This window comes from Marmota flaviventris, chromosome X (assembly GCF_047511675.1).
Source record: "Marmota flaviventris isolate mMarFla1 chromosome X, mMarFla1.hap1, whole genome shotgun sequence".
NCBI classification, from domain to species: domain Eukaryota; kingdom Metazoa; phylum Chordata; class Mammalia; order Rodentia; family Sciuridae; genus Marmota; species Marmota flaviventris.
Genome location: NC_092518.1, coordinates 37385192 through 37410764, shown reverse-complemented (window position 1 = coordinate 37410764; position 25573 = coordinate 37385192). Strand labels below are relative to the sequence as shown.

General features: G+C 36.5%; 1 protein-coding gene across 8 annotated transcripts in view; it reads right to left on the bottom strand.

Moving 5' to 3' along the window:
- The window catches only part of Kdm6a (lysine demethylase 6A), a 223155-nt gene that overhangs the window by 66702 nt on the left and 130880 nt on the right, over nt 1-25573 (bottom strand). For all 8 annotated transcript variants that reach the window (XM_027927328.2, XM_071606603.1, XM_027927323.3 and 5 more), the window contains exons 6-7: nt 21904-22024; nt 2127-2181 (exon numbers count right to left, since the gene is read on the bottom strand). In XM_027927328.2, coding sequence (XP_027783129.1) covers nt 2127-2181; nt 21904-22024 — 176 coding nt within the window. The remainder of the gene's footprint in view (nt 1-2126; nt 2182-21903; nt 22025-25573) is intronic.

The window sequence follows — 25573 nt, the reverse complement described above, 5'->3', positions numbered from 1 at the left end:
CTAAAACGGTAATATTGGCTCAAAATAGGTACTCTGCAATTGTTGGTGCTCTGCAAGACATCTGCTTTTATCATGGTTATCAAGTAAGCATACAGAATACCCATATCAACTGTATTATAATGGCCTAAAAGTCTAAAGCATGTGCCCTTCCATTAGAGTGAATAACCATTCAAGTATATGAAAAGTCCAGGGAAATTCTTCAGTCATGAACAAAAAAAATGTTGGTCAGCCTACCTCCTGTTTTCCCTTCTCAATAATCAAGAGAAAGAGAGGCACAGTAGACCTGAAGATGTTCTTCCACATGAAAGTTGCCTGCCCTATGGCATTCATTCTACTTATGTCAGGGTTTTCCTCTCAAGAGTAATGATCCACAACTGAAATTTAACCTTGACAGAGTAGATTATACCGAGGATTTACCAAAATATTTAATTTGACATTTGTGAGATGTCCCTCAAAGTTACTCAAACTAACAAGCAGTGACCAAGTTAGTGTTAAGGTATTAGAATGAATTAAATATATACTAGTTGCTTTTTTATTCCCATAAACTAATTTTTACAAAATTTTAAGGAACTGTATTTCAGAAGGTTTATATAACCTGGACATTTAATTAAAGAAAAAGTATTAATCAGCACTTTATAAATTGCTATATCAATGAGTTATAAATTATCTTTCAAATCTAACCTTATCTTAGAAACTATAAAACGCTGCATTTGTTACCTTTCTGCCACTAATTCTGCAAATACACTGCAAATCAGTACCAAATCTTGAGTTTCATTTAAAGAAAACAGAATTCTTTTTTACCACCTCAGGAAATTGTCTTTAGTAGAAATATGAGATAATTGGTCTGATATAGGCAAGGATTTAGCCTATACTATGATTTGTTGTCGCAGTTTTTCCTTTGCAGTGCTGGGGATCCAAAACAGAGCCTTGTGTATGCTGGGCAAGAGCTCTACCACTGAATTACATCCCCAGGCCTCCCTGCCATGTCTTAATCCAAAACTTCACAGCTTTTGCACTGATCCAACAATTTTCTTATGCATTTCTAAACACTGAGACTACTTTTCTTTTTTGAGACTACTTTTCACTAACTCATGTCTCTAATGTTGCATAGGCAAGAGATGAGAGTCACAGAAGAGCTGGCTGTATCCTTAAGCTCAGTCATTTGCTTCCTCTGTTACTTCAGACAGAGAAGCAACAATGGTTTCCCACCTGTTATTACTTTTCCCTGGGTCCTTATTTTGTTCTTATCCCTGATTTGTCAAAAAAGAAAAAGAAAAAGAAAAAAGAGGGAGGGAGGGAGGGAGGGAGGGTAACCAAGAATATTATAGCAAATACTGACTTTCTAAATTCTAGAATCCTTTGACTGACATAAAATTTTCATTAAGAATTAGTTTCTTACTCTAAAATTTTTATTTTTCAAGTAAGAAAAGTTGTTTACAAATTCAGCTTGAATCCAATGAAAAATCTTTAAGTCATTTATTGTATTCTTTAAAGTCACTAAATAAGCAAATACACTGAAACATACTTACTGGTAAACTAATAATAACAACAACAACCACCCAATCTGCTTTTGGAAATATACAGAAGTAGAAAATAACTGAAGAAAGCCACTGTGTCAGAGCATACTTCACAAACACATTCTTCCTAAATTAACTGAAAAACGTCACCTCTGTAAATGATATGTAAAACTATAACAAAAGTCAAAGTATGCCTCAATAATTACCATTAATTTTGATATCACACAGCAGAATCAGTGAGCTACCACAATAAGAATCTTCATATATTCATTTTTCCTAAATGGCTGAAAAACTCTAGTTTACATCTCAATAATTCATCTACAATATAATTAATACACACACAAATCAATCTTGTTCATTAGTACAGATAATTTTAATACAACAACCTATTTCACTGGCCTATTTTAGACACAGGCTGTTCACAATATCTGGTCTCATATGTTCCATTTGTATAAGTAGCCATAGCAACCAATACAGTTACATTCAATAATTCTAGAATTCAAAGAATTGCACAGAATTTACCACTAACATTATTACTACAATTGATTGTTATTATTTGAGATAAAGTGATGGGAATACATGGAGAAAACTATAGTACTTAATACTTACTTTCTGCATTGGACAAAGTGCAGGGATTACAGTCAACCAAAGCTAACTGAAAATGCTGCAAGAGGAGAGTAAGAAAATTAATGTACTAAATTTAGAGTCACATAAAAAAGTATCTCAAAATATTTTTCAGGTATGTAAGATATAATATTAAAACTATGTTATGCAAATAAAATGTTCTGGCAACCAACTAGAATTATTTTAAAAATTTATTGCTGAATACTGACAGGTTGTTAGGTTATTTTCTTGAGATAGTCAAGAATGGAGAATTTAAAGAATTAATTTTATTAAGTTATCTTATATGTATTTTTATTTATATGAAAAAAAAACTTCAGATTTTTAAGTCTTTACATAAACAGGAAGTATTACAACACAGCTTAAATAGAATAACCATTTGAAACTGCAAGTAGAAGTACAATGGCATTAGTATCAGAACACTACTTTTTAATCTCCAAAAACAAAAAGCACTATAAAAATTATGATAGAGGATAAAACTATCTGCCTTCACTGGTTCTTCATAATTACTATACTTGAGCACCTTTTCAATAGCTTCTGTTCAAGTTAATCTAATGAAATATAATGTCTGTGTAAAATTTAATTCCTCAGACAATATTAAGCCACTAATATATGAAGTATCCATTTATAATATCAGAAGCCTATTCAGAAAATACATGTTAACATCAATGTATATAACACAGACTTTTTTTACAACACAAATTTTTAAGAATGTAAATTATTATGAATACTTGGTGGCTTCTGATAGTTTGGCAACATTAAACTTCGTATATAAATTAAGATAAGCAACAAGCACAAGAGTTGACATAAAAATATTAAGTTAAAACACAAGGTGAGTAACTCTCTTTGAACACTTCTAAAACACTGAACGTATATGCCTCTGAGCCTCCACAAATTTTCAGCATTAAAAGTAATAAACAGCCAGCCAAAGTACAAACCATATTTAAAACACATACACAATAAACTCATTTCTATCCATAATCCAAACATTTAAAAGTTGTAATTTTTTATAACTTCTGAACAAATCAGTGATATTCATGATGACAGCTTCTAGCTGTAAACCCCCACAGAACTTCTTTTTATTAAGAGAAATAATTATCACCAAGTTTTAAGTTCTATATTTCAATGCAGAACTAACAACATTGCATTTGGTGAACTAGAACTTTCAATTAATAAGAATAAACTAATGTCAGCTACCCAATGCTACAAAGAAAGAGAAATTAGTAGCATTTGGTATGAACACAGTAGCTCTCATGTATTCATTCACAAATGTCTGTTACGTGCATGAACAGTTAGCCTACACTTGCATTACTCTTAAGTTTGTAACATCTTCTGAATGGAATCAATTACTAACAAAAATGACTATAACCCTTAAAAATTAAAGACTTAATCTATTTTACAAATATTTTTAAGAGCTTATAATGCCATAAGGACAATGCAGACACTAAGGACACAATGATAAACAAAAGTGAAAAATTTTCCCACAACTGACTGAATAATAAAAAAAACTCCCAACATAAGAACACTTTGAGAACTGCTAGTATTTTCTCTTAGTGTACTAAGCAGATTGTGTGTCTTCAAACATCCCTTTAGTATGCTACCATAGCAATAGAAAACAGACTATTTTAAGATGTGAATACTATGAAAGCAAAGTATGCTTTTATAATCAATCCACTGCTTTCCTCTAAACAAAAAGAACAACACATCAGTCACACATTCAGATTGTATTATATATTTAAGTCTAATCTATCCTGCAGACAATTAATATTTAGATAGAAGACAAACCTTTTCTAACTAAGGCATCAAAGGTACGCTGATCTCAGAAGAAATAGCCTTCAAGATGGTGGTACTATAATTTTACTACTTCACTGAAAATCCATAGGAAGAACATCTATGAGCATTCAAGATCCTACAATGAAACCTGACAGGAACAGTTTTGATCACATTTTATGTAATTATTTTCAAATCTTAAAATCAGCAATCAGGTTACTGAGTTACCATTTCAAACCTACAACACCATGAAATTTCAAATATTTCCAAACAATAAATACAGAAAAATGACACAATAAAGAATACACATTCAAAAGCATGCATGAGAATGAAAGAACACACAGAATAATTATTAAGTGTTTTAAGAAACTTAAGAACAGCCAACAAAACTATTCCACATAATGAAAAACACAGACACACCTTTCATCACACTAAAGACAGATGAGGGAACAGGATGGGGATAACATGATCTCATAGCTTCATTTCCAATATCTAAGTCAGATGCAAAACAGATGTACCTATTGACATATAAATCAAGGGAAAGGACTATCAATTATAGTAACCAGCCCACAAACCTGAAAATATCATGGTAAATATTCAGAGCCTATCCCTGCAATCAACAGAAACTCGGAAACATCTGCACCTCACACCAAAATATTGCAGCCCTTAAAGTGACTACTGCTGTGTAAAACAGTTATTATGGAGGCCTGTGAAGTTCAAAGGCTGTATACAAACCTGCAAAAAACAGTCTACAGAAAATTGGTTTCCAAGCAGAAGATTCATCTAAGATGTGTTTTTAACATTACACTGATTCTCTTTAGTTTTGTTTTTGTGGTACTGGGGACTGAACCCAGAGTCTTGTGCATGCTGGGCAAAGCACTCTCCCATTGAGTTACATACCCAGCCTTGTGATTCTCTTTTCATAAAGCACTACTGATCCAATTTCACAAGATTTGATTCATTACAATTTCTGTTGACATCTTTATTACCAAAGCCAACTTTTCTTTTAAAACGCTCTGACTTGTTCAGTATTCCAAAATTATGTTATACTATTTTGCTTCTTATAGCCTATGGAATTTGATTTCTAAATAAGGAGGGAAATCTATATTCATGTGATTACATGTAAAACTTGAGTTTCAAGACTTTCTCTTAAATTGTTTTATTTCTAACTGCATAGTTTGTGACTATCTTATGAATCTTCTTCATTGTAGAATCCTTCAACTGTGTTCCTGATCCTGAAGACAAGCAATCAAATAACTTTTCTTAACTGACAAATTATGTTTTATTTAGGAATCATTAATTTAGAGCAATGTTGGATTCCAGATCCAGTCTAGGAGGTTCCGATTCAGTGTATTGGGGTATAACACCGTAAAAATCAGAAAAAAAAAAAAAACTTCTGCAAATTATTCCAATGCATCACCAGAGTTAAATGACACTATTCTTAGTTTTTAAATTGCATGCTTGCTCAATTCACAATAGCTAAGCTATGTAACCAACCTAGGTGCCCTTCAGTAGATGAATAGACAAAGAAAATGTGGTCTATATACACAATGGAGTATTACTCAGCTATAAAGAAGAAATGACTGTGACTTCTGTCAGCAAATGGATGGATCTGGAGACTATCGTGCTAAGTGAAGTAAGCCAGTCCCAGAAAACCAAAAGTTGAATGTTTTCTCTGATATGTGGAAGCTAACTCACAATCAAGGGTAGGGTGGGTGGTGGAAGGAAAGGAAGTGGAATAAGCAAAGGAAAGACAATGGAATAAATCTGACGTAATTTCCCATGTAGATATATGAAAACAACACAGTAAATACCGCCACCATGTACATCCATTAGAATGGGACTTTAACTAGAATAAGATATATTCCATGTTTGTACAATTGTACAAAGAGTCTACATGGAAATAATAATTTTTAAAAAACAGAAGTAGAGTAGAGGAATGGGAACAGAGGGAGGGAGAAAGGGAAGGAAAAAGAAAGTACTGAGGACTGAAATATAACAAATTATATTCCATGCTTATATGATTATGTCAAAATGAACCTCACTATTATGTACTATGTATAACTATAATGCAATAATAGAAACATTAAAAAATGAAATGGAACATTATATCAAGAAAAAGAAATAAATAAATGTATGCTTGTCCATAGAGGCCTTTGTTTCAGATCATATAAATAAGGTGTATGCAGTCAATACTGCTGTCTATATTCAATTAAAAGTAGACATGGGTTTTTATGAATAACATGTTGGCAATAAGCTTTTACCAACTTTTACTCTGTATAAATACTCACACATCTACAAAGTTCACTAAAATTAATGTGCTAATAAAAGTTCTAAAAAATTAATCTGCCCTGGGAATACACAAAGACAACTCCACAATGAATTAGGGGGGAAAAAATGAACAGTAAGGAAAATTTTTTTATAAATTACTTCAAGATGAGAAAAGAGCTTAAGTTATTTTTATGGAGTCATTACAAAATGGAGTTTTCTGAATCATTTAAGTGAGAGAAGTGAAGGTGTGACAGATACTCTTGCAAATCAAAGGTAATTTTTTTTTCTTTTTCATTGTGCCACACTTGTAAAAGTATGACTTAAAACAAACAAATGCGATTTCTAAAATTAAGTCTATGATAAAATGGATGAGAACAGGAAAGTGCCTTAGGATATGATGGTCTTTACTTCAGGGATTTGGTCTCTGAATGAATATGGTAATTTCCAATAGGGCTTGTAAGATACATTCCTGGCCACACTGATCTAAATTACACTGTTCTGTCAAAGTCCTCAAACTCAGCTCTTCTGATTCTTTTTTTTTTTAATACAAAGTTATTACAAGTGCTCCTAGGGTAGACTCCACTACACACCAAAAACCTCCTAATAGTAACAGATCCTGGCAATGTTCACTCAAAAAAGAGGCTCCTCCTTTGAGATTTCAACCGGTCTGCTCTCTTCTAAAAATTTCATTAACCAAAAGGAAGTCAAAACACACTATATTTTGGAGATATTCAAAATCTTATTTCTAGCTCTGATTTTTGACTCCAGACTTAAATCTGCGTACAACAACACTGGATACCCTCAGGTATCCCCAACTCAATATGTCCCTTCAGAGCATATTCACCTCCTAAACCCAAAACCTGTTTGTACTGTCTCTATGCGGTACTTTAGTTAACAATATAATGATCCAAGAAAATAAATGGGGAACCTCTCCCCACACTGAGTCAGTTATTATATCTCCTTAAGATCTCTAGATTAGAGATCTTCCTCTTTGCCCATTCATCCGTGTACTGAGAACCTACTTATCCTACATTCTTGTTCATCTTTTTTTATTTTTTATTCCCTAGCTTCTCAATTCTTCATTACTATCATATTTTACAAAAATATAGGTATGTAACTGACTAGAAATTGCTAAAAACTGGTGCTGGTGCATGTCCAATCTGCGTGCACAAATAACTGAATATGAGCTGACTTCATTTTCAAGCTCTTTCCATCTAGTTAACAATTTACATATATATCAGAATAAGACTGATATGTACACAAACAACATGGTGAACATGATATATATTTTATAAAGATGATACTAAAACAATTTGAACTGAAAAAATGTTTTGGAACACAACATTTTGTTTCATGTGACATTAGATAAATTGAATGCATTTCAAAATCAAATACAGGGGCTGGGGTTGTGGCTCAGTGGTAGAGTGTTCGCCTAGTATGCATGAGGCACTAGGTTCAATCCTCAGCACCACATAAATATAAAATAAAGATATTATGTCCACCAAAAACTAAATAATAAATATTAAAAAGACAAATATAACTATAAAATGCAAGTTGTTATGGATAAATACGAAAAATCACTTTTTAATTAGAAATTAATTCTGCACTCAAATATATTGGAAGAGAGAAATCTGTGACATGGAAAACTTGGAATTACCCGAGTAACTCCTCAGTACCAAACAGCATGGTTACTGCATATATACGCCATGTCCTTTACAAACATGCATTTTAGTAATAAGTATTTCAGACATTTTTACTACTTTATATATTGGAGACATGTAATAGAATGCAATGCAAAAAATAAATGTTAAACAGAAAAAAAATTGGGTAAGTACAGGAAGCAGAAAGAGCATTATTAAATAACTAGATAAACCAGTTAGGATACATAATCAGATAATAATATCTAGGAAAGATTATAAGGTAAAGTACAAACTGATGAAAAGTAGAAAAAAGAAAAAACAAGGGAAAGACCTTTTTTTCCACAAGTAAGGGAAAATGGACAGAAAACAAAATAAATAGCAGTGATCATTTTCTTTAAAAAAAAACAAAAAACAGTGACATTATATGAAAGTGAAAACAGTTCTACTGCCAATGACTGGAAGGAAAAGAAGTGGCTTGCAGGTTCCCCAATCATAATCCAATCTCCTGCCAACCATAAGAAGCCAAGCAAACTCTTATGTCTTTTATGTATAAAGAACCAATAGTGGGCTGAGGTTGTGGCTCAGTGGTAGAACGCTTGCCTAGCATGGGTGAGGCACTGGGTTCGATTCTCAACACCACATATTAATTAATAAATAAATAAAGGTCCATCAACAACTACAATAAATAAATAAATAAACAAATAAAACCAATAGTTATCTGAAGGAAGAAATACAATGTCACAAATAGTAAGAAATTTTTCTTATGACTACCAGAATAATGCCCTAATATTTTTTTAGTGTTTGCTTAAGTTTATCCAGAAAGAAACTTATTAAGAGTTGCTTCAGTGAGGCATTGAAAGATGAATACAGAAGTAATGAAAAATAAGCTTAATTTGTAGAGTGGAGCCTAACTGTAGTGATGTTGCTAACCAATACCAGACGAAACTCAAGTTAAAAAAAAAAAAAAAAAAACGTAAATGACAACTCTCTCTCTCTACATCATGATTCCTATGAATACTCTACAGATCTATGACATGCCAAAACTCTGTAGATCCTTTTCTGAAGAATTTCTTTCTGTACTTGGTACCAGGTTTTAGGACAAATCTCATGATAAAGATTAAATCTTACATTTTAAAGTTCCCTCCATGTTCTTCTAAGTTTTGGGGATGAGCGGATTTTTCCAATTCCCTATAAAAGGGAAGGAGTCACATGAATGAAGCCTCTCTCCATCCCTCAAATCAAACCACTCAAAAATCGAATTTTCAAAATGCCAGATGGAAGAGTGAATTACTAAGCATCATAAAGACAGGGCAGGTATGGAGAAATAACATCAACTTTCATTACCTGCAGACAACTGAACCAAAATATACTGAAAACATCTACAAAGAAACATCACTATTTTAGAAACTTAAGGTATGGATAAAATTAAAGTAATAACTAATATTCAAATTCTCAGCAAGTATTTCTACAGTAGACATGAGTTCGCAATATCTTAATTATATGAAACTAATGGTCTGGGCATTCTACATTAATAAAGAAAATAATGAAAGACAGGAGGCATTTCACAGATTTCAAAAGTGGTTTTGAAGAGAAGGTACATATCTTGCCTTTACTCAATCCTTCTGCCTTAATACACTGGCATAAGAAATATGACAATAAAATTCCTGGGTCTTATGCAGGGTATGAGATCAAATCAGGTACCTGAAAATGAAGTATTTCCCAGAGTAGAGTAAGGTAAAAAGAAAGGTGGAATTGCTATTCCATTCAGAAGTTTCATGTCAAGCCGGATACAATGGCAGACGCCTGTAATTCCAGCTACTCAGAGACGAAAGCAGGAGGATCCCAAATTTGAGGGTCAGTCTGGGCAATTTAGCCAGACCCTTTCTCAAAAAAGAAAATAACAATTTAAAGGGCTAGAGATGTAGCTTAGTGGTAGAGTACTTGCCTAGCATCATGCAGAAGCCCCAAGTTCCATCCCCAGTACCACCAAATAGAAAAAAAGAACAAAATTTAATGTTAAATATAATTTAGAGGGAGACAGGCTGAATCAAGTGATGATGAGCTGGGGTATCTTGAGAGAAAAAAACACAGCATTGGTTTTGTATAGGAAAATATCCTATCTTAAGAGATGATAAATAAAACCAGCTTTTTTTATTTGTTTGTTTTTAATTTTCCCTGCCTACATTTTGAGCACATGTTTACTCATTTTTAGCCTGTGCCATTTCATTTATCTACCCATTCAAGAAGCAACAACTCCTGGTAAGGTCTCATGCTAACACACAAGCCTCATCTGAGTTCAACCTGCTTCCTTTGAACTGTCTCTGTAATTCTCATCTTCCTATCCCTTTCATACTAACCCCTTCCATCAGCACTTACCATCTTCAAATATTAAGGAGACTTTTAATTTTGGTACCCTAGCCAACCATCTGCAAGTTCCCATTTTACTCTACCCTTAAAAATCCAAAAAAGTTCTAAAGCTAACATATCTTAGGAATATTTAAAAATGTAAACATCAGGGGCTGGGGATCTAGCTCAGTTGGTAGAGTGCTTGCCTTGCATGCACAAAGCCCTGGGATCAATCCCCAGTACCACAAAAAAAAAAAAAAGTAAACATCAGGGAAATGTGACATAATTTTCACTAAATCAGACATACATTGGTATTAACTGACCAAAGAATATGAGTGTTATTATATGTTATTTTGTATTACTAGTTTCACTTGAAGGAAATAATTTTAAGTCTGCCAGGATGTAAAAATTAGGGATACTGTATAAAACTTTGTCAAAATTAGTGTACTTTTTGTGAGGTAATGATAGCATACTGCTTCAAATATATAACAAATGTAAGTAATCATCATTAATAGGTAATGAAATAAAATCCTGAATAAATTGAATGGAGTTAAATGGGCAACTAGACTCACGCAGGGAGATATTTTCTAAAGCAGATAATGGCAACAATAAAATACCAAGTAGAACGACATGTCACCTCAGAATGGGCTCTGATTCAGATAACATTAAACTAGTTCACAAAATAAGAATTGGTATATCTTGGGCTGGGGATGTGGCTCAAGCGGTAGCGCGCTCGCCTGGCATGCGTGCGGCCCAGGTTCGATCCTCACCACCACATACAAACAAAGATGTTGTGTCCGCCGATAACTAAAAAATAAATATTAAAAATTCTCTCTCTCTCTCTCTCTCACTCTTTTTAAAAAAAAATTTAAAAAAAAAGAATTGGTATCTCTTACTCACTGTAAACACATGAAATCTTTATTGGCAAACTTAATGGGAAAATGACACCATATTTTTGAAAAGGAAGCTCAGCATTAACTTCATATTTCTGGGAATGAGAAGAGTGACAAGAAATATAAAAGATTAAATTCTAAGACAGGAAAATGAATTTCCCCCCCAAAAAAATCTCTATAATGGCCCAAAATTAGAGGAGTTTTAGATGGTAAACCGAGAACTAAAGAATGGTTGTGAAAAAACTGTTTGCAAGATACAGAATATGTGTGTGTATTCACTTTTACAGTCTTGTGAGGAAGATATGATGATTTGGTTTTTATACACACAGAATTGAAAGAGTAAGAATCTTACACAAGGTTACACACTTAGTTATGTGGTATGTGGCAGGGTAGAATTTCAAAACCAAATTTGCTTGCTCTAAGAGATGTTCACACAGCACGATACATTTTTGTGAGAAATGTTATTACCAGTATGATAGACAGAAAACAGGACACCTGAGGAGTCCCAAGATGGCCACGAATAAAGTGCACCACACCCCGCCACTGCGCGGGTGAATAACGAGTTAGAACAACAAAAAACTATCTTGTTAGGAACTTACAGCAAAATGGGGGTGCACCGAAACCTAGAGGAAGGATTTCCAGCACCGAGGTCCGGTAATTGAGTCTCATACACGAGCCAACTGTGCGACCGGAGATCCGGGCTGACTGATCCGCACGGCCCGCCCAGTGGCTACAGACGGCGGGGAGCCGCCCAGAAGCGACCAGCAAGCAGGGAGATTCCTGCAGATTCTGTGGAATCCTGCCGCCTGAGCACTCACGGAGCCCCAGGCTGAGTTCCGGATTTCAGACGGGGAAGGAAGCAGGACAGCTCTATCCCCCACAACAGAAACTCCACCAAGGAAACCAGCGGCCACCATCTTGGAGAGCTGAAGTAACCACCGCCACTCTCCGACAGATTGCAACAATAAAACAGGTGCGTGTTACTCAGCTCCTCTCCCATACAGCGGGGAATTCGCAAAAAATCTCTCCTAGGCTCTCCGGGGGAGGGATTATCAGAGCAAGCCTGCAGAAAGACGCCGGGAGAACTAGAGACACCCGACCTTCAACTCCCCTTTCCATCAGCTGGGAAAACGAAAACTTGTATTGCCAGCGCAGGGGAGGGGGGGGGGGAGCAGAAAAAATCAAAACAATAGAGTGCAGGGGGAGGGGGGGGGTGTGTCAATAGCCACCCTCCACGCCCAACAAACGGCAGGCCCAGAGTACAGTTTGAACTGCCGAGAGGCATCACTCAGGGGAAAACTGGTCTAGCAGGAGAAACCAGGGGACTAGAGGCCAGTCCCTCGCGACTGGGCGGCTGGAGAAACTCCACCCACTGCCCGCGAGACTGGGTGGCTGGAGTCCTCCCCCGCCTTTGACCAACCGCACGACTGGGCACCTAGAGATTGCCCGCCCATCAGCAACAGCCGGCCCATTGCCCCTGCGACTGGGCGGCTAGATCGCCCGCCCACCAGCGACAGCAGGCCCATTGCCTCTGCGACTGAGCAGCTGGAAACCGCACGCCCGCCGGCTGCCAGCGCAACTGGGCAGCTGGGGACCGCCCGCCCGCCTGCGACAGCCAGCCCATTGCCCCTGCGACTGGGCGGCTGGAGACTGCATGCCCGCGGGCGACCGATCGCCCGCCGGCTGCCCGCGTGACTGGGCAGCTGGAGACCGCCTGCCCACCGGCGACCGACCGCATGACGAGGCGGCTAGAGATCGCCCGCCCACCAGCGACAGCCGGCCCGTTGCCCCTGCGACTGGGCGGCCTGAGACCGCACGCCCGCTGGCTGCCTGCAGGACTGGGTGGCTGGAGTCCGCCCCCCGCCTTTGACCCACTGCGGGACTGGGCAGCTAGAGATTGCCCGCCCACCAGCAACAGCCGGTCCATTGCCCCTGCGACTGGGTGGCTGGAGACCGCACGCCCGCCTGCGACAGCTGGCCCATTGCCCCTGCGTCTGAACGGCTAGAGATCCCCTGAGTCTGGACGGCTAGAGATCCCCCGCCCACCAGCGACAGCCGGCCCATTGCCCCTGCGACTGAGCAGCTGGAAACGGCACGCCCGCCACTGACCAATTGCCCACCGGCTGCCAGCGCGACTGGGCAGCTGGGGACCACCCGCCCGCCGGCGACAGCCAGCCCGCATGCCCGCCGGCGACCGATCATCCGCCTGCTGCCTGCACGACTGGGCGGCTGGAAACCACCCGTTCGCTGGCAACCGACCCTGCGATTGGGCAGCTAGAGATCACCCGCCCACCAGCGACAGCCCACCCGCTGTCTGCGCGACTGGGCGGCTGGAAACCGCCTGCCAGCCAGCGACTGATCGCCAGCTGGCTGCCCGCGCCACTGAGTGGCTGGAGACCACCCGGCCGCCGGCTTCCGGGAGCTGAAACCAACCAGAGACAGTCCAGTCCAACCCCTCCATTCGGACCCCCCAGTAAGGAGCCTGGGGCCCGCCATAGCAGGGAGGTGACCTCACTGGAGAATTCCTTCTCAGCGGAATCCACTTTAGCAAGCATACTCTACCAACACAAAAGAGAGATAACAGACATCTAAAAAACCAAAACAAATTTATAAAAGAGAGGACAAACACAGCAATCAAATAGAACTGGAAAGTATCGCGAACATCATGAAAAAACAAGGGAAAAAAGGAGTACAAACAATGCAGGACAACTTAAATCTACAGGAGGACCTAGAAGCATCAGAAACAGGGATAGGGAAAGAACTCAAGGCATACCTAACTCAGATGGAAAGGAATATTAGAGAAGACATGAGACAGCAAGTCCAAGCAATAAAAGTAAATTTTGAAAATGAATTAAACAAACAAATTCAAATGGCAAAGAATGAGCTTTACCAGGAGATAGAGATCTTAAAAAAAAAAATCAAACAGTAATCCTAGAAATGCAGGAAACTATAAACCAAATTAAAAACTCAAACGAGAATATTACAAATAGACTAGATCAAGTAGAAGTCAGAACATCAGATAATGAAGACAAAGTTTATCAACTTGAAAAGAATATAGTCAACACAGAAAAGATGCTTAACCCACGAGCAATCTATTCAAGAGATATGGGATGTCATAAAAAAACCAAATCTGAGAGTCATCGGGATAGAAGAAGGCACAGAGAATCAAACCAAAGGAATGGACAACCTATTAAATGAAATAATTCTAGAAAACTTCCCAGAGATGAAAGATGGAATGCATTGCCAAATCCTGGAAGCCTACAGGACCCCAAACATTCAAAACCGTAATAGACCAACTCCAAGACATATAATTATGAAGATAGCCAACATACAGAACAAGGAGAGAATATTAAAAGCTACGAGAGAAAGGAGGCAGATTACATTCAGGGGTAAACCAATTAGGTTAATGACTGATTTTTCATCACAGACTTTGAAAGCGAGAAGATCCTGGAACAATGTATTTCAAACGCTGAAAAATAATGGATTCCAACCAAGAATACTGTATCCAGCAAAATTAAGCTTCAGATTTGACAATGAAATTAAAATCTGTCAAGATAAACAAAAGCTAAAAGAATTCGCAGCCAGAAAACCAGCACTGCAAAGCATTTTGAGCAAAATACTACAAGAAGAGGAATTGAAAAATAGTGCCCAAAACTAACAGCAGGAGGTATCTCAGTAAAGGGGGAGGAAAATAACCAAAAAGTAAAAACTAGCCAAACTAAAATAAATAAATAAATAAACATGACTGGAAGTACAAATCATATTTCAATTGTAACCTTAAATGTTAATGGCCTAAACTCACCAATCAAGAGACACAGGCTAGTAACCTGGATCAAAAAAACAAATCCAACGATATGCTGCCTTCAGGAGACTCATATGATAGGAAAAGACATACACAGGCTGAAGGTAAAAGGTTGGGAAAAATCGTATCACTCACATGGCCCTCGGAAGCAAGCAGGAGTGGCCATACTCATATCGAATAAAATCAACTTCAAACCTAAGTTAATCAAAAGGGATGAAGAAGGACACTATGTACTGTTAAAAGGAACCATCCACCAACAAGACATAACAATTATCAATTTGTATGCACCAAACAATGGAGCTGCATCGTTCATAAAAGAAACTCTCCTCAAGTTCAAGAGTCAAATAGACTACAACACAATAATTATGGGTGACTTCAACACACTGCTCTCACCATTAGACAGATCCTCTAGACAAAAGCTGAATAAAGAAACTATTGAACTCAATAGCACAATCAATAACCTAGACTTAACCGACATATATAGAATATATCAACCATCATCAAGTGGATACACGTTCTTCTCAGCAGCACATGGATCCTACTCAAAGATAGACCATATACTATGCCATAGTGCAACTCTTAGTAAATATAAAGGCATGGAGATAATACCATGCACCATATCTGATCATAATGGAATGAAACTGGAAATCAATGATAAAAGAAGGAAGGAAAAATCCTACATCACATGGAAAATGAACAATATGTTACTGAATGATCAATGGGTTACAGAAGACATAAAGGAGGAGATAAAAAAATTCATACAGACAAATGACAATACAGACACAACATACCGGAATCTATGGGACACAATGAAAGCAGTTTTAAGAGGGAAATTCATTTCTTGGAGTTCTTTCCTCAAAAAAACAAAAAAACAACAAATAAATGAACTCACACTACACCTCAAAAACCTAGAAAAGGAAGAGCAAAATAACAGCAAATGTAGTAGAAGACAAGAAATAATTAAAATTAGAGCAGAAATCAACGAAATTGAAACAAAAAAAAAACATTGAAAAAACTAAAAGTTGGTTCTTTGAAAAAATAAATAAGATCGACAGGCCCTTAGCCATGCTAACGAAGAGAAGAAGAGAGAGAACTCAAATTACTAACATACGGGATGAAAAAGGCAATATCACAACAGACACTACAGAAATACAGAAGATAATTAGAAAGTATTTTGAAACCCTATATTCCAATAAAATTGAAGATATTGATAAATTTCTTAAGTCATACGATCTGCCCAGATTGAGTCAGGAAGACACACACAATTTAAACAGACCAATAACAAAGGAAGAAATTGAAGAAGCCATCAAAAGACTACCAACCAAAAAAAGCCCTGGACTGGATGGGTATACAGCGGAGTTTTACAAAACCTTCAAAGAAGAATTAATACCAATACTTTTCAAGCTATTTCAAGAAATAGAAAAAGAAGGAGCTCTTCCAAATTCATTCTATGAGGCCAACATCACCCTGATCCCGAAACCAGACAAAGACACTTTAAAGGAAGAAAACTACAGACCAATATCTCTAATGAACTTGGATGCAAAAATTCTCAATAAAATCCTGGCGAATCGAATACAAAAGCATATCAAAAAAATTGTGCACCATGATCAAGTAGGATTCATCCCTGGGATGCAAGGCTGGTTCAATATACGGAAATCAATAAATACTATTCACCACATCAATAGACTTAAAGACAAGAACCATATGATCATCTGGATAGATGCAGAAAAAGCATTTGACAAACTACAGCATCCCTTTATGTTCAAAACACTAGAAAAACTAGGGATAACAGGAACTTACCTCAACATTGTAAAAGCTATATATGCTAAACCTCAGGCTAGCATCATCCTAAATGGAGAAAAACTGAAGGCATTCCCTCTAAAATCTGGAACAAGACAGGGATGCCCTCTATCACCACTTCTATTCAATTTAGTTCTTGAAATACTAGCCAGAGCAATTAGACAGACAAAAGAAATTAAAGGCATAAAAATAGGAAAAGAAGAACTTAAATTATCACTATTTGCATATGACATGATTCTAAACCTAGCAGACCCAAAAGGGTCTACAAAGAAACTACTAGAACTAATAAATGAATTCAGCAAAGTGGCAGGATATAAAATCAACACACATAACTCAAAGGCATTCCTGTATATCAGCGACAAATCTTCTGAAATGGAAATGAGGACAACCACCCCATTCACAATATCCTCAAAAAAAAAATAAAATACTTGGGAATCAACCTAACAAAAGAGGTGAAAGATTTATACAATGAAAAGTACAGAACCCTAAAGAGAGAAATAGAAGAAGACCTTAGAAGATGGAAAAATATACCCTGTTCATGGATAGGAAGAACTAACATCATCAAAATGGTGATATTACCCAAAGTTCTCTATAGGTTTATTGCAATGCCAATCAAAATCCCAACGGCATTTCTTGGAGAAATAAAAGACCCAGAATAGCAAAAGCAATTCTAAGCAGGAAGTGTGAATCAGGCGGTATCGCGATACCAGATTTCAAATTATACTACAGAGCAATAGTAACAAAACCAGCATGGTACTGGTACCAAAACAGGCAGGTGGACCAATGGTACAGAATAGAGGACACAGAGACCAATCCACAAAATTACAACTTTCTTATATTTGATAAAGGGGCTAAAAGCATGCAATGGAGGAAGGATAGCATCTTCAACAAATGGTGCTGGGAAAACTGGAAATCCATATGCAACAAAATGAAACTGAATCCCTTTCTCTCACCATGCACAAAAGTTAAGTCAAAATGGATCAAAGAGCTTGATATCAAATCAGAGACTCTGCACCTGATAGAAGAAAAAGTTGGCTCCGATCTACATACTGTGGGGTCGGGCTCCAAATTCCTTAATAGGATGCCCATAGCACAAGAGTTAATAACTAGAATCAACAAATGGGACTTACTCAAACTAAAAAGTTTTTTCTCAGCAAAAGAAACAATAAGAGAGGTAAATAGAGACCCTACATCCTGGGAACAAATCTTTACTCCTCACACTTCAGACAGAGCCCTAATATCCAGAGTATACAAAGAACTCAAAAAATTAGACAATAAGAGAACAAGCAACCCAATCAACAAATGGGCCAAGGACCTGAACAGACACTTCTCAGAGGAGGACATACAATCAATCAACAAGTACATGAAAAAATGCTCACCATCTCTAGCAGTCAGAGAAATGCAAATCAAAACCACCCTAAGATACCATCTCACTCCAGTAAGATTGGCAGCCATTATGAAGTCAAACAACAATAAGTGTTGGCGAGGATGTGGGGAAAAGGGTACACTTGTACACTGCTGGTGGGACTGCAAATTGGTAAGGCAATCTGGAAAGCAGTATGGAGATACCTGGGAAAGCTGGGAATGGATCCACCATTTGACCCAGCTATCGCCCTTCTCGGACTATTCCCTGAGGATCTTAAAAGAGCGTACTATAGGGATACTGCCACATCAATGATCATAGCGGCACAATTCACAATAGCTAGACTGTGGAACCAACCTAGATGCCCTTCAATAGATGAATGGATAAAAAAAAATGTGGCCTCTATACACAATGGAGTACTACGCAGCAATAAAAAATGACAAAATCATAGAATGTGCAGGGAAATGGATGGCATTAGAGCAGATTATGCTAAGCGAAGCTAGCCAATCCTTAAAAAACAAATGCCAAATGTCTTCTTTGATATAAAGAGAGCAACTAAGAACAGAACAGGGAGGAAGAGCATGAGGAAAAGATTAACATTAAACAAAGATGAGTGGGGGGAGAGAAAGGAAAGCATATGGAAATGGTAGGAGACCCTCAATGTTACACAAAATTTCATAGAAGAAGATGTGAGGGGAAGGGGGGGGGGGGACAAGGGAGAGAATTGAACAACAGCAGATGAGGTAGAGAGGGATGATGGGAGGGGAGGGGAGGGGGGATAGTAGGGGAAAGGAAAGGTAGCAGAATACAACAGTCACTAATATGCCATTATGTAAAAATGTGAGTGTGTAACCGATGTGATTCTGCAATTTGTATTTGGGGTAAAAATGGGAGTTCATAACCCAATTGAGTCAAATGTATGAAAGATGATATATCATGAGCTTTGTAATGTTTTGAACAACCAATTAAAAAAAGAAAACAGGACACCCTGGGATACATTTCTTATGTGGGTAAAAAGAATAAAGTTATTATGAAAATAAATTTTATTTTATTTAAATATGTTACCATCTAAGAAGTATTTTATATGTTACATCCCTCTTCAGGCAGAGGGAAACGAAATAAGAGATGACCTGATCCATAAGGAACAGATTGTTCACATCACTCCCCCACAATGAAATATCCTTTTTACTTAACTTTCACTCCTCCATTAAATACAAACAGTATATTTCATATTGAACATTTGAACCCTGCTCAAACACTGGTCACACCTGATCAAAGCGTAATTGCATCTCCTTTGAAAAGGAAATCAATTAGAAATGGCCAGGTGCCCTATTTTTAGCCAATGAGATACAAGGGGAAATATTTTTGAAGAGATCAACAGGAAGCCAGGATCTTTTTCTTCCATGAAATGATGATCATTACCATTTATTAAGCACTATGATAAGCACATAAGCCACTATTCTATGATGTCTTTCTATATAAGACATGAAAAAGGAAACATTACACTTTGGTTGCATATGGCAACCATCTTACCTCTTGTGAGGTAGACAGTATTATTATGTTACATTATCAAAGAAAGCAACCAGTTATCTGAATAAGTCAATACAGAACTGAAAAGAAAATGAATACCTGATGAAATCTTAGATCAGATGAATCAACCAATCCTGAAGCTACTATTTTTTGTCATTTTAGCCAGCTTGTGTTGGAGTTCCTGAGGTTGTAGCCTAAGAAGCACCTATACCAACACACTGCACTAGGAAACAGCTTAACATGGTGGAAAGGTCAACAGAAGTTCCACATTTATCCAGATGAAAGAAAAGTACTAGTCAGGAAATTTGGAAGCAATCTAAGGGGAAATAGGCCTATCATTCCTTCTAATTCCTACCTCCCCCTCACACATGACTAAGTACTTATAGTCATAAACCAAAATACCTTCTCCCCAACTAAAAACATTGATGCCCCAAATTCTCCTTAAAATAAACAAGGAATGCTGGACAAAGGAGGCTTAAAAAGCCAATGCCAGGGCGGGGGGAGCCTATGTCATGATGAGATTAAAAAAACATTAAATGAAACCTTCATACTATAAGGAAGAGAAATATCAGGATTCTTACAATTCTTTTCTATGTTCATACAAATGAAATAGTCATAAGAAAGCTACCAAGTTTTTTTTTTAATAAATGCTAAGATCACCATGACTTAAATGTTTGTCAGAGTTTAACTTTTTCTTTTTTTTTTTTTTTTGAGACTTTTTTTAAAGATTGAAACAATCTTTATTTATTTATTTTTTTATGTGGTGCTGAGGATCAAACCCAGTACCTCACAAGTGTGAGGCAAGTGCTCTGCCACTGAGCTATAACCCCAGCCCCGGTTTCACTTATTCTTGAATAAATAAAAGTGGCATATAGAAATGTTTTGGTTCAGCATAAGTGAAGCAAGGACATTTTCAATTAGTTATGGAGTACTATTTCCCCTGATTAAAGGGATTTTAAATATTGCCACCTTGGTGAAAACAGATTTGCATCCATAAAATTATTTAAGATACCACTGTACTGGTATTCAGAGGTAGTCAAATTCTATAATTCAGGCCACATCTGATTAATTGCCCCCTCCCCAAATATATTTCCTGAGCAACATTTACCAAACTGCTACCAAATAACCTTTTGCAACATAATAGGCATGTTGTGACAATACTAGAATTGCTCAAATAAGTTTATTTTGTAACATAAGACATGTTAAGAGTTCTTGATAGCTAATGGAAATTGTAAAGGAGATGTTAAAATATCCAAGGCAGCATATCTGAATTTATTTTTCATTTCAAATCCACTAGACATCCCACAGTTAGCTGCTCTAAGCATGAGGAAAATTGCTAATTTCCAGGCAGCCCTTACTCTCCCATACCGTTTACAGTTAGCCTAGGACCTATTTCTCAACTGCACTTACCTTCAAACAATGTGATCTACATTTTTCACAATTTACTTGTCTTACTACTTTGGGTTGTGTGTCTCTCTCTTTTCCTACCATCAGCATTGTTTTTTAAAAACTCATAAATGGTAAAATATATATATATATATAATGTTCTACACTAAAAATCGAAACAATTAGGCAATCTTAAGTAGTTAAAAAAAAAAAAAAAAAAACTTCAGTAGCTCCTTCTTACTTTAAATTATAACCCACTGTAAAGTTATTCTTCCTGCTTTACCCTGCCCACACACACATACCTTTAGAATCAAGACAGCATGCAATGAGCACAGGAAACTCAATGAAGAAAGAAAAATTGGAGAAATATCAAACTTCCACAGGTAGGAAGTAAGATACTTAATCAACAACATATTATCTTTTCCCAACAATCTTTATGCTTACAAACCAGCAGTTCACAGGCCTTGAGAATATTCCGTATTACAATTCAGGCATAAAACATGCCCTGCTGGAAAGTTGGACATATTTTTATTAAGATCATGCAAAGAATGGTTAATGATTGGGTCACAGATACAGAATCATAAGTAGCTGCTTTTGACTTCTACAGGGGCAAATCACTTAAGAGGGTACTCAGATGTGCATCACCCTTTTCTGATTATAGACCTTAGTCAAAACTTAGAAACAAAATGCAGGTTTAACAATATAATTAGTTACCATGAAAACCTTAGCATTATAACTACTTTGTATCCTGAAACCCAACATTATATATCTTCTGGTTCACAGATGATAAATAGTTCCATCACCTAAATTTTCAAATTTTCTTTTAAAGTGCCAATAAAAATTCCAACATTTCTCAATGTTCTAATATTTAACGACAAACAAACAACAACAACAACAAACAAAAAACAAAAAAAACAGAAATGAGACATTGTATCTTGGAAAAAAAAAAAACCCAACAACCTACCTTTAAACTAGACTCATAGTCTGTGTTCACTTTGAACATAAGCCCAAGTCGTAAATGAATTTCCTTGGCTCGACAAAAGCTGGGATCAACATAAAGCACCTCCTGAAATGCTTTAATTGCCCTGAAAGAATATAGACATAAGATAGCTTAACTTTTTAACACGTGCATTAATTTTAGCTTGGTAGTACAGTAAAATTTCTGTTTTATGCAATACTGTTTTAAAGGAAATGTCAGTTTTATAAAAATGATGTGAATAAATCATAAGGGGAAAAAAAAACTAAAAGGGGGATTTGGGCCTTAAAGGCATATCAAAGGAGGAAAGGAAAATAAATTTACTCTAATTTATTCAAACACTTTTTCATAGTTTAGTAAAATTCACAATGTGAATTGATTTCATTGCTTCTGGCATTTCTTAGAGGAGAAGAAGATAAGGCAGATAAGAATATTTTGTTTTCGAGTTGAGAGATTAATTCTGTTTCTTGTCTACTCCATAAAAATAAGAGTTTTCAAAACTTTATATTTTTGTCTTTCTTATTTAGGTCTATAATCTATCTGTATCTTATCTTTTATATTCTGTGAGGTGGGCATCAGTTTTCATGTTTTCTATACTAATGTCCAACAGTCCTATACCATTTATAGTAAACATCATCCTCAATAAAAAGTTCTACAGTGTTACTTTATTTTAAATTAAATGTTCATATTCATGTGGATCTGTTTCTGGGCTCTTTATTTCAGTCTGCTGTCCTAGCTCTATATCTGCATTAAATTAACACTGTTATCTTTCATGAAGATTTTGATTACCAATAGAATAAATGGGGGAGGGGGATTTTCACCAAATACATTTTATGTTGCTTAACTTGACATTACCTAATCACCTGTCTACTTTGAATTTTAAAAGTATAATACCAGATGTAACAGTATGTTAGATGTCATTTTAAATACCTCTACATAATTTAAAATTTATCACAAACACAAGCTAATATATTCTTTGCAAAGTTTTTTTTTAACAATTAGCTCTACTATTAAAAACCTTAATGGTGGCTATTTTGAATCTTAGAGTCTTTCAAAACAAAAACTAGACTTTTATATAAAAAATTCAAAATATCACATCACCAAAAAACCTCATGTGTCTTTAGAAAGTTTATTTTAGTGAATTCACACCTTATTTATTTCCAGAAATATGTGTGGCTATATACATGTTCATTATAAAATCAAGAATTCTAAATGGTTGAGTTTATTGGCAGGAGAGTCAAGAGGCAAAGGGACATGGAGCACAGGTCTGGCATTAGACTTCTTTCCACCTGGTTATGATAGTACTTAAACTTCTTCTGGAAGAAGACCTTTGGTGTCCATTTATTAGATGGTTTTTTAAGTGGGTATATATGTACATGTTTTATTATATGATATACACAGGCTTTGAGGCAGTAGAGAGGGATCAAAGGACTGACAGGAAAGAACTGGGGCAAATTAACATTCTAATTCAAAGGTGGCTTACTATTTCTCTCAATCAGTGTCCACACGTGTGGAAGGGGGGAGACAACACACATTTATGGGGAGTGACATCAAAAGTTTAGGAAGAGGGGCTGGAAGAGGACATAGGTCAGTGATAGAATATATGCTTATCACCATCTCCAGCACGCCCATGTGCGCACACATACACACACCCAAAAAAGAAAGAGAACACCTGCAGCAATAAATGAGCTTTTAGGAGCTTCTGGATTGATGGTAATATTTTATTTCTTGAACCAGGTGATGAATGTCTATGTTATATGAATGTCTACCTTAAAATAACAAGTTAAGAGGTACACTTCTGATTTATGCACTTTTCTTTGGGCATATTATATTGTGTAGTAATTAAAACATAAATAATGCTTTATAATATCCTAATAATCTTACCTTATGATAAGGGTCAGAAAATTATCTGATGGAATGAATGGGTTTAGAACAAAACAATGTCCATATGTGCCAATAAAAACCTAGGCAGACCTGAGTCACAGACTTGAAAGAAAAAGAATGAAAAGTGGAAGGCAGCAAAAGGGAAGAAGGAATAAAGAAACAGAGAAGTTGAGGGAGGGTATAAAAAAGGGTGTACAGGGAGGAAGGGAAGGAGGGAGAAGGTACAGAGAACATCGGTAGCAACCCCTCAGAAGAAATATTTCCTACTCTACCTTATATTCTGTTCCAGCCTTTTCCCTAAACACAATATTTGTAGATATCTTACACCTTCAGTCCATCGGTGCCTTCAGCACAAATATATCTATAATTTGGTTCAAAATGTCACACAGGTACAAAGAAACACTGGTCTATTTTAACATATTCTCTATGTACATTAACACACTAGGGTGGAAGGGTACTACGATAAGCAAAAACATGTACTACAAACAGACTAGGCTGGATCTATTATGTTTATTTTTTTTTTCTTTCATACTAGGGATTAAACCCAGAGGGTGCTTTACCACTGAGCTACATCCCTAGTCCTTTCCCCACCCCCACCCCCATTTTTGAGACAGGGCTTTGCTAAATTGCTAAGGCTGGCCTCAAACTTGGATTCTCCTGCCTCAGTCTCCCAAGTCACTGGGATTATGTATGCCATTGCATCTGGTCTGTTTCTTCTTTAATGTCTATTAAAAGTCCCAGGACAAGGTACAACCAATATACACACCAATCATCAAGTTTTCTTTGTTGTTGTTTCAAAATTCACTTCAGATTCAATATTTCTTGGACCCAATCTTTAGCATCTCATTACTAAATTATAGAAATAAATTCTTTAAGGACTTCCTCCCTCTGTTCTAATCTGCATTTATTTCCTTGAATATGTGGCTCTTGTGACTGCCTAACAACTTAATAATAATCCTACCTCCATGATGCATTTAAGATCTGTGAACCTATTGAACATTGTTTCCTGTTATGCTGTAACATTGTTCCTCCTCATCTGTGAACTGGCTACCTCAGGAATTTCTTCATTCTAACAAAGGCCTCCATGGCTTCACTGCTTCTTCTCTCTATATTCTGCTGATCTGGAATATTTTCATTTTTTAGCTTCCCTCTAAATCCTTCAAGACTCACCACCCAAACTCAGTTATCAACTACTTTTTGTTTAGTGTTAACTAGAAGTTTTCTATAATCAAACCATTTTATTTTCTACCATTTATTTTATTATTTTATAATCAAACCATTTTATTTTCAAACCATTTTATTTTCTGGTGTATTGTCTCCAGTTTGTCTAAGTCTATTCCTAGGATCCACAGTGTTCTTTTATTTTTAGTATTCTAAATAATACAGCCACAGGTTTAAGGTTAATAGACATTAACTGATTCCATCACTTTTACAGTTAATTGATAGGACTTCCTGTTGGAGAAGAAGAAACTTCACATTCTTTTTAACTGATCAGTTCCCCTCATTTAATACAAAATACATTATGCAAATAAATTAAAGTTCATTTTCTTTCTTAATTTTTGCCCATTTTTCTCTCCTGTGTATTTTTTCAGATTTTCTCAACTGGGGAAACAATAAAACAAGTATGTGTGGGACAGGGGAAGATGGAAAGAGGTAGAGAACATAGGTAAGGTTCTAATTTTGGTTGTCATTGACTGCATTCATATCTCACCAAAATAAATGTAGTCAGAACCTGGTCTCTGCAGCACAAATTACTAAATCACCAACAAATACA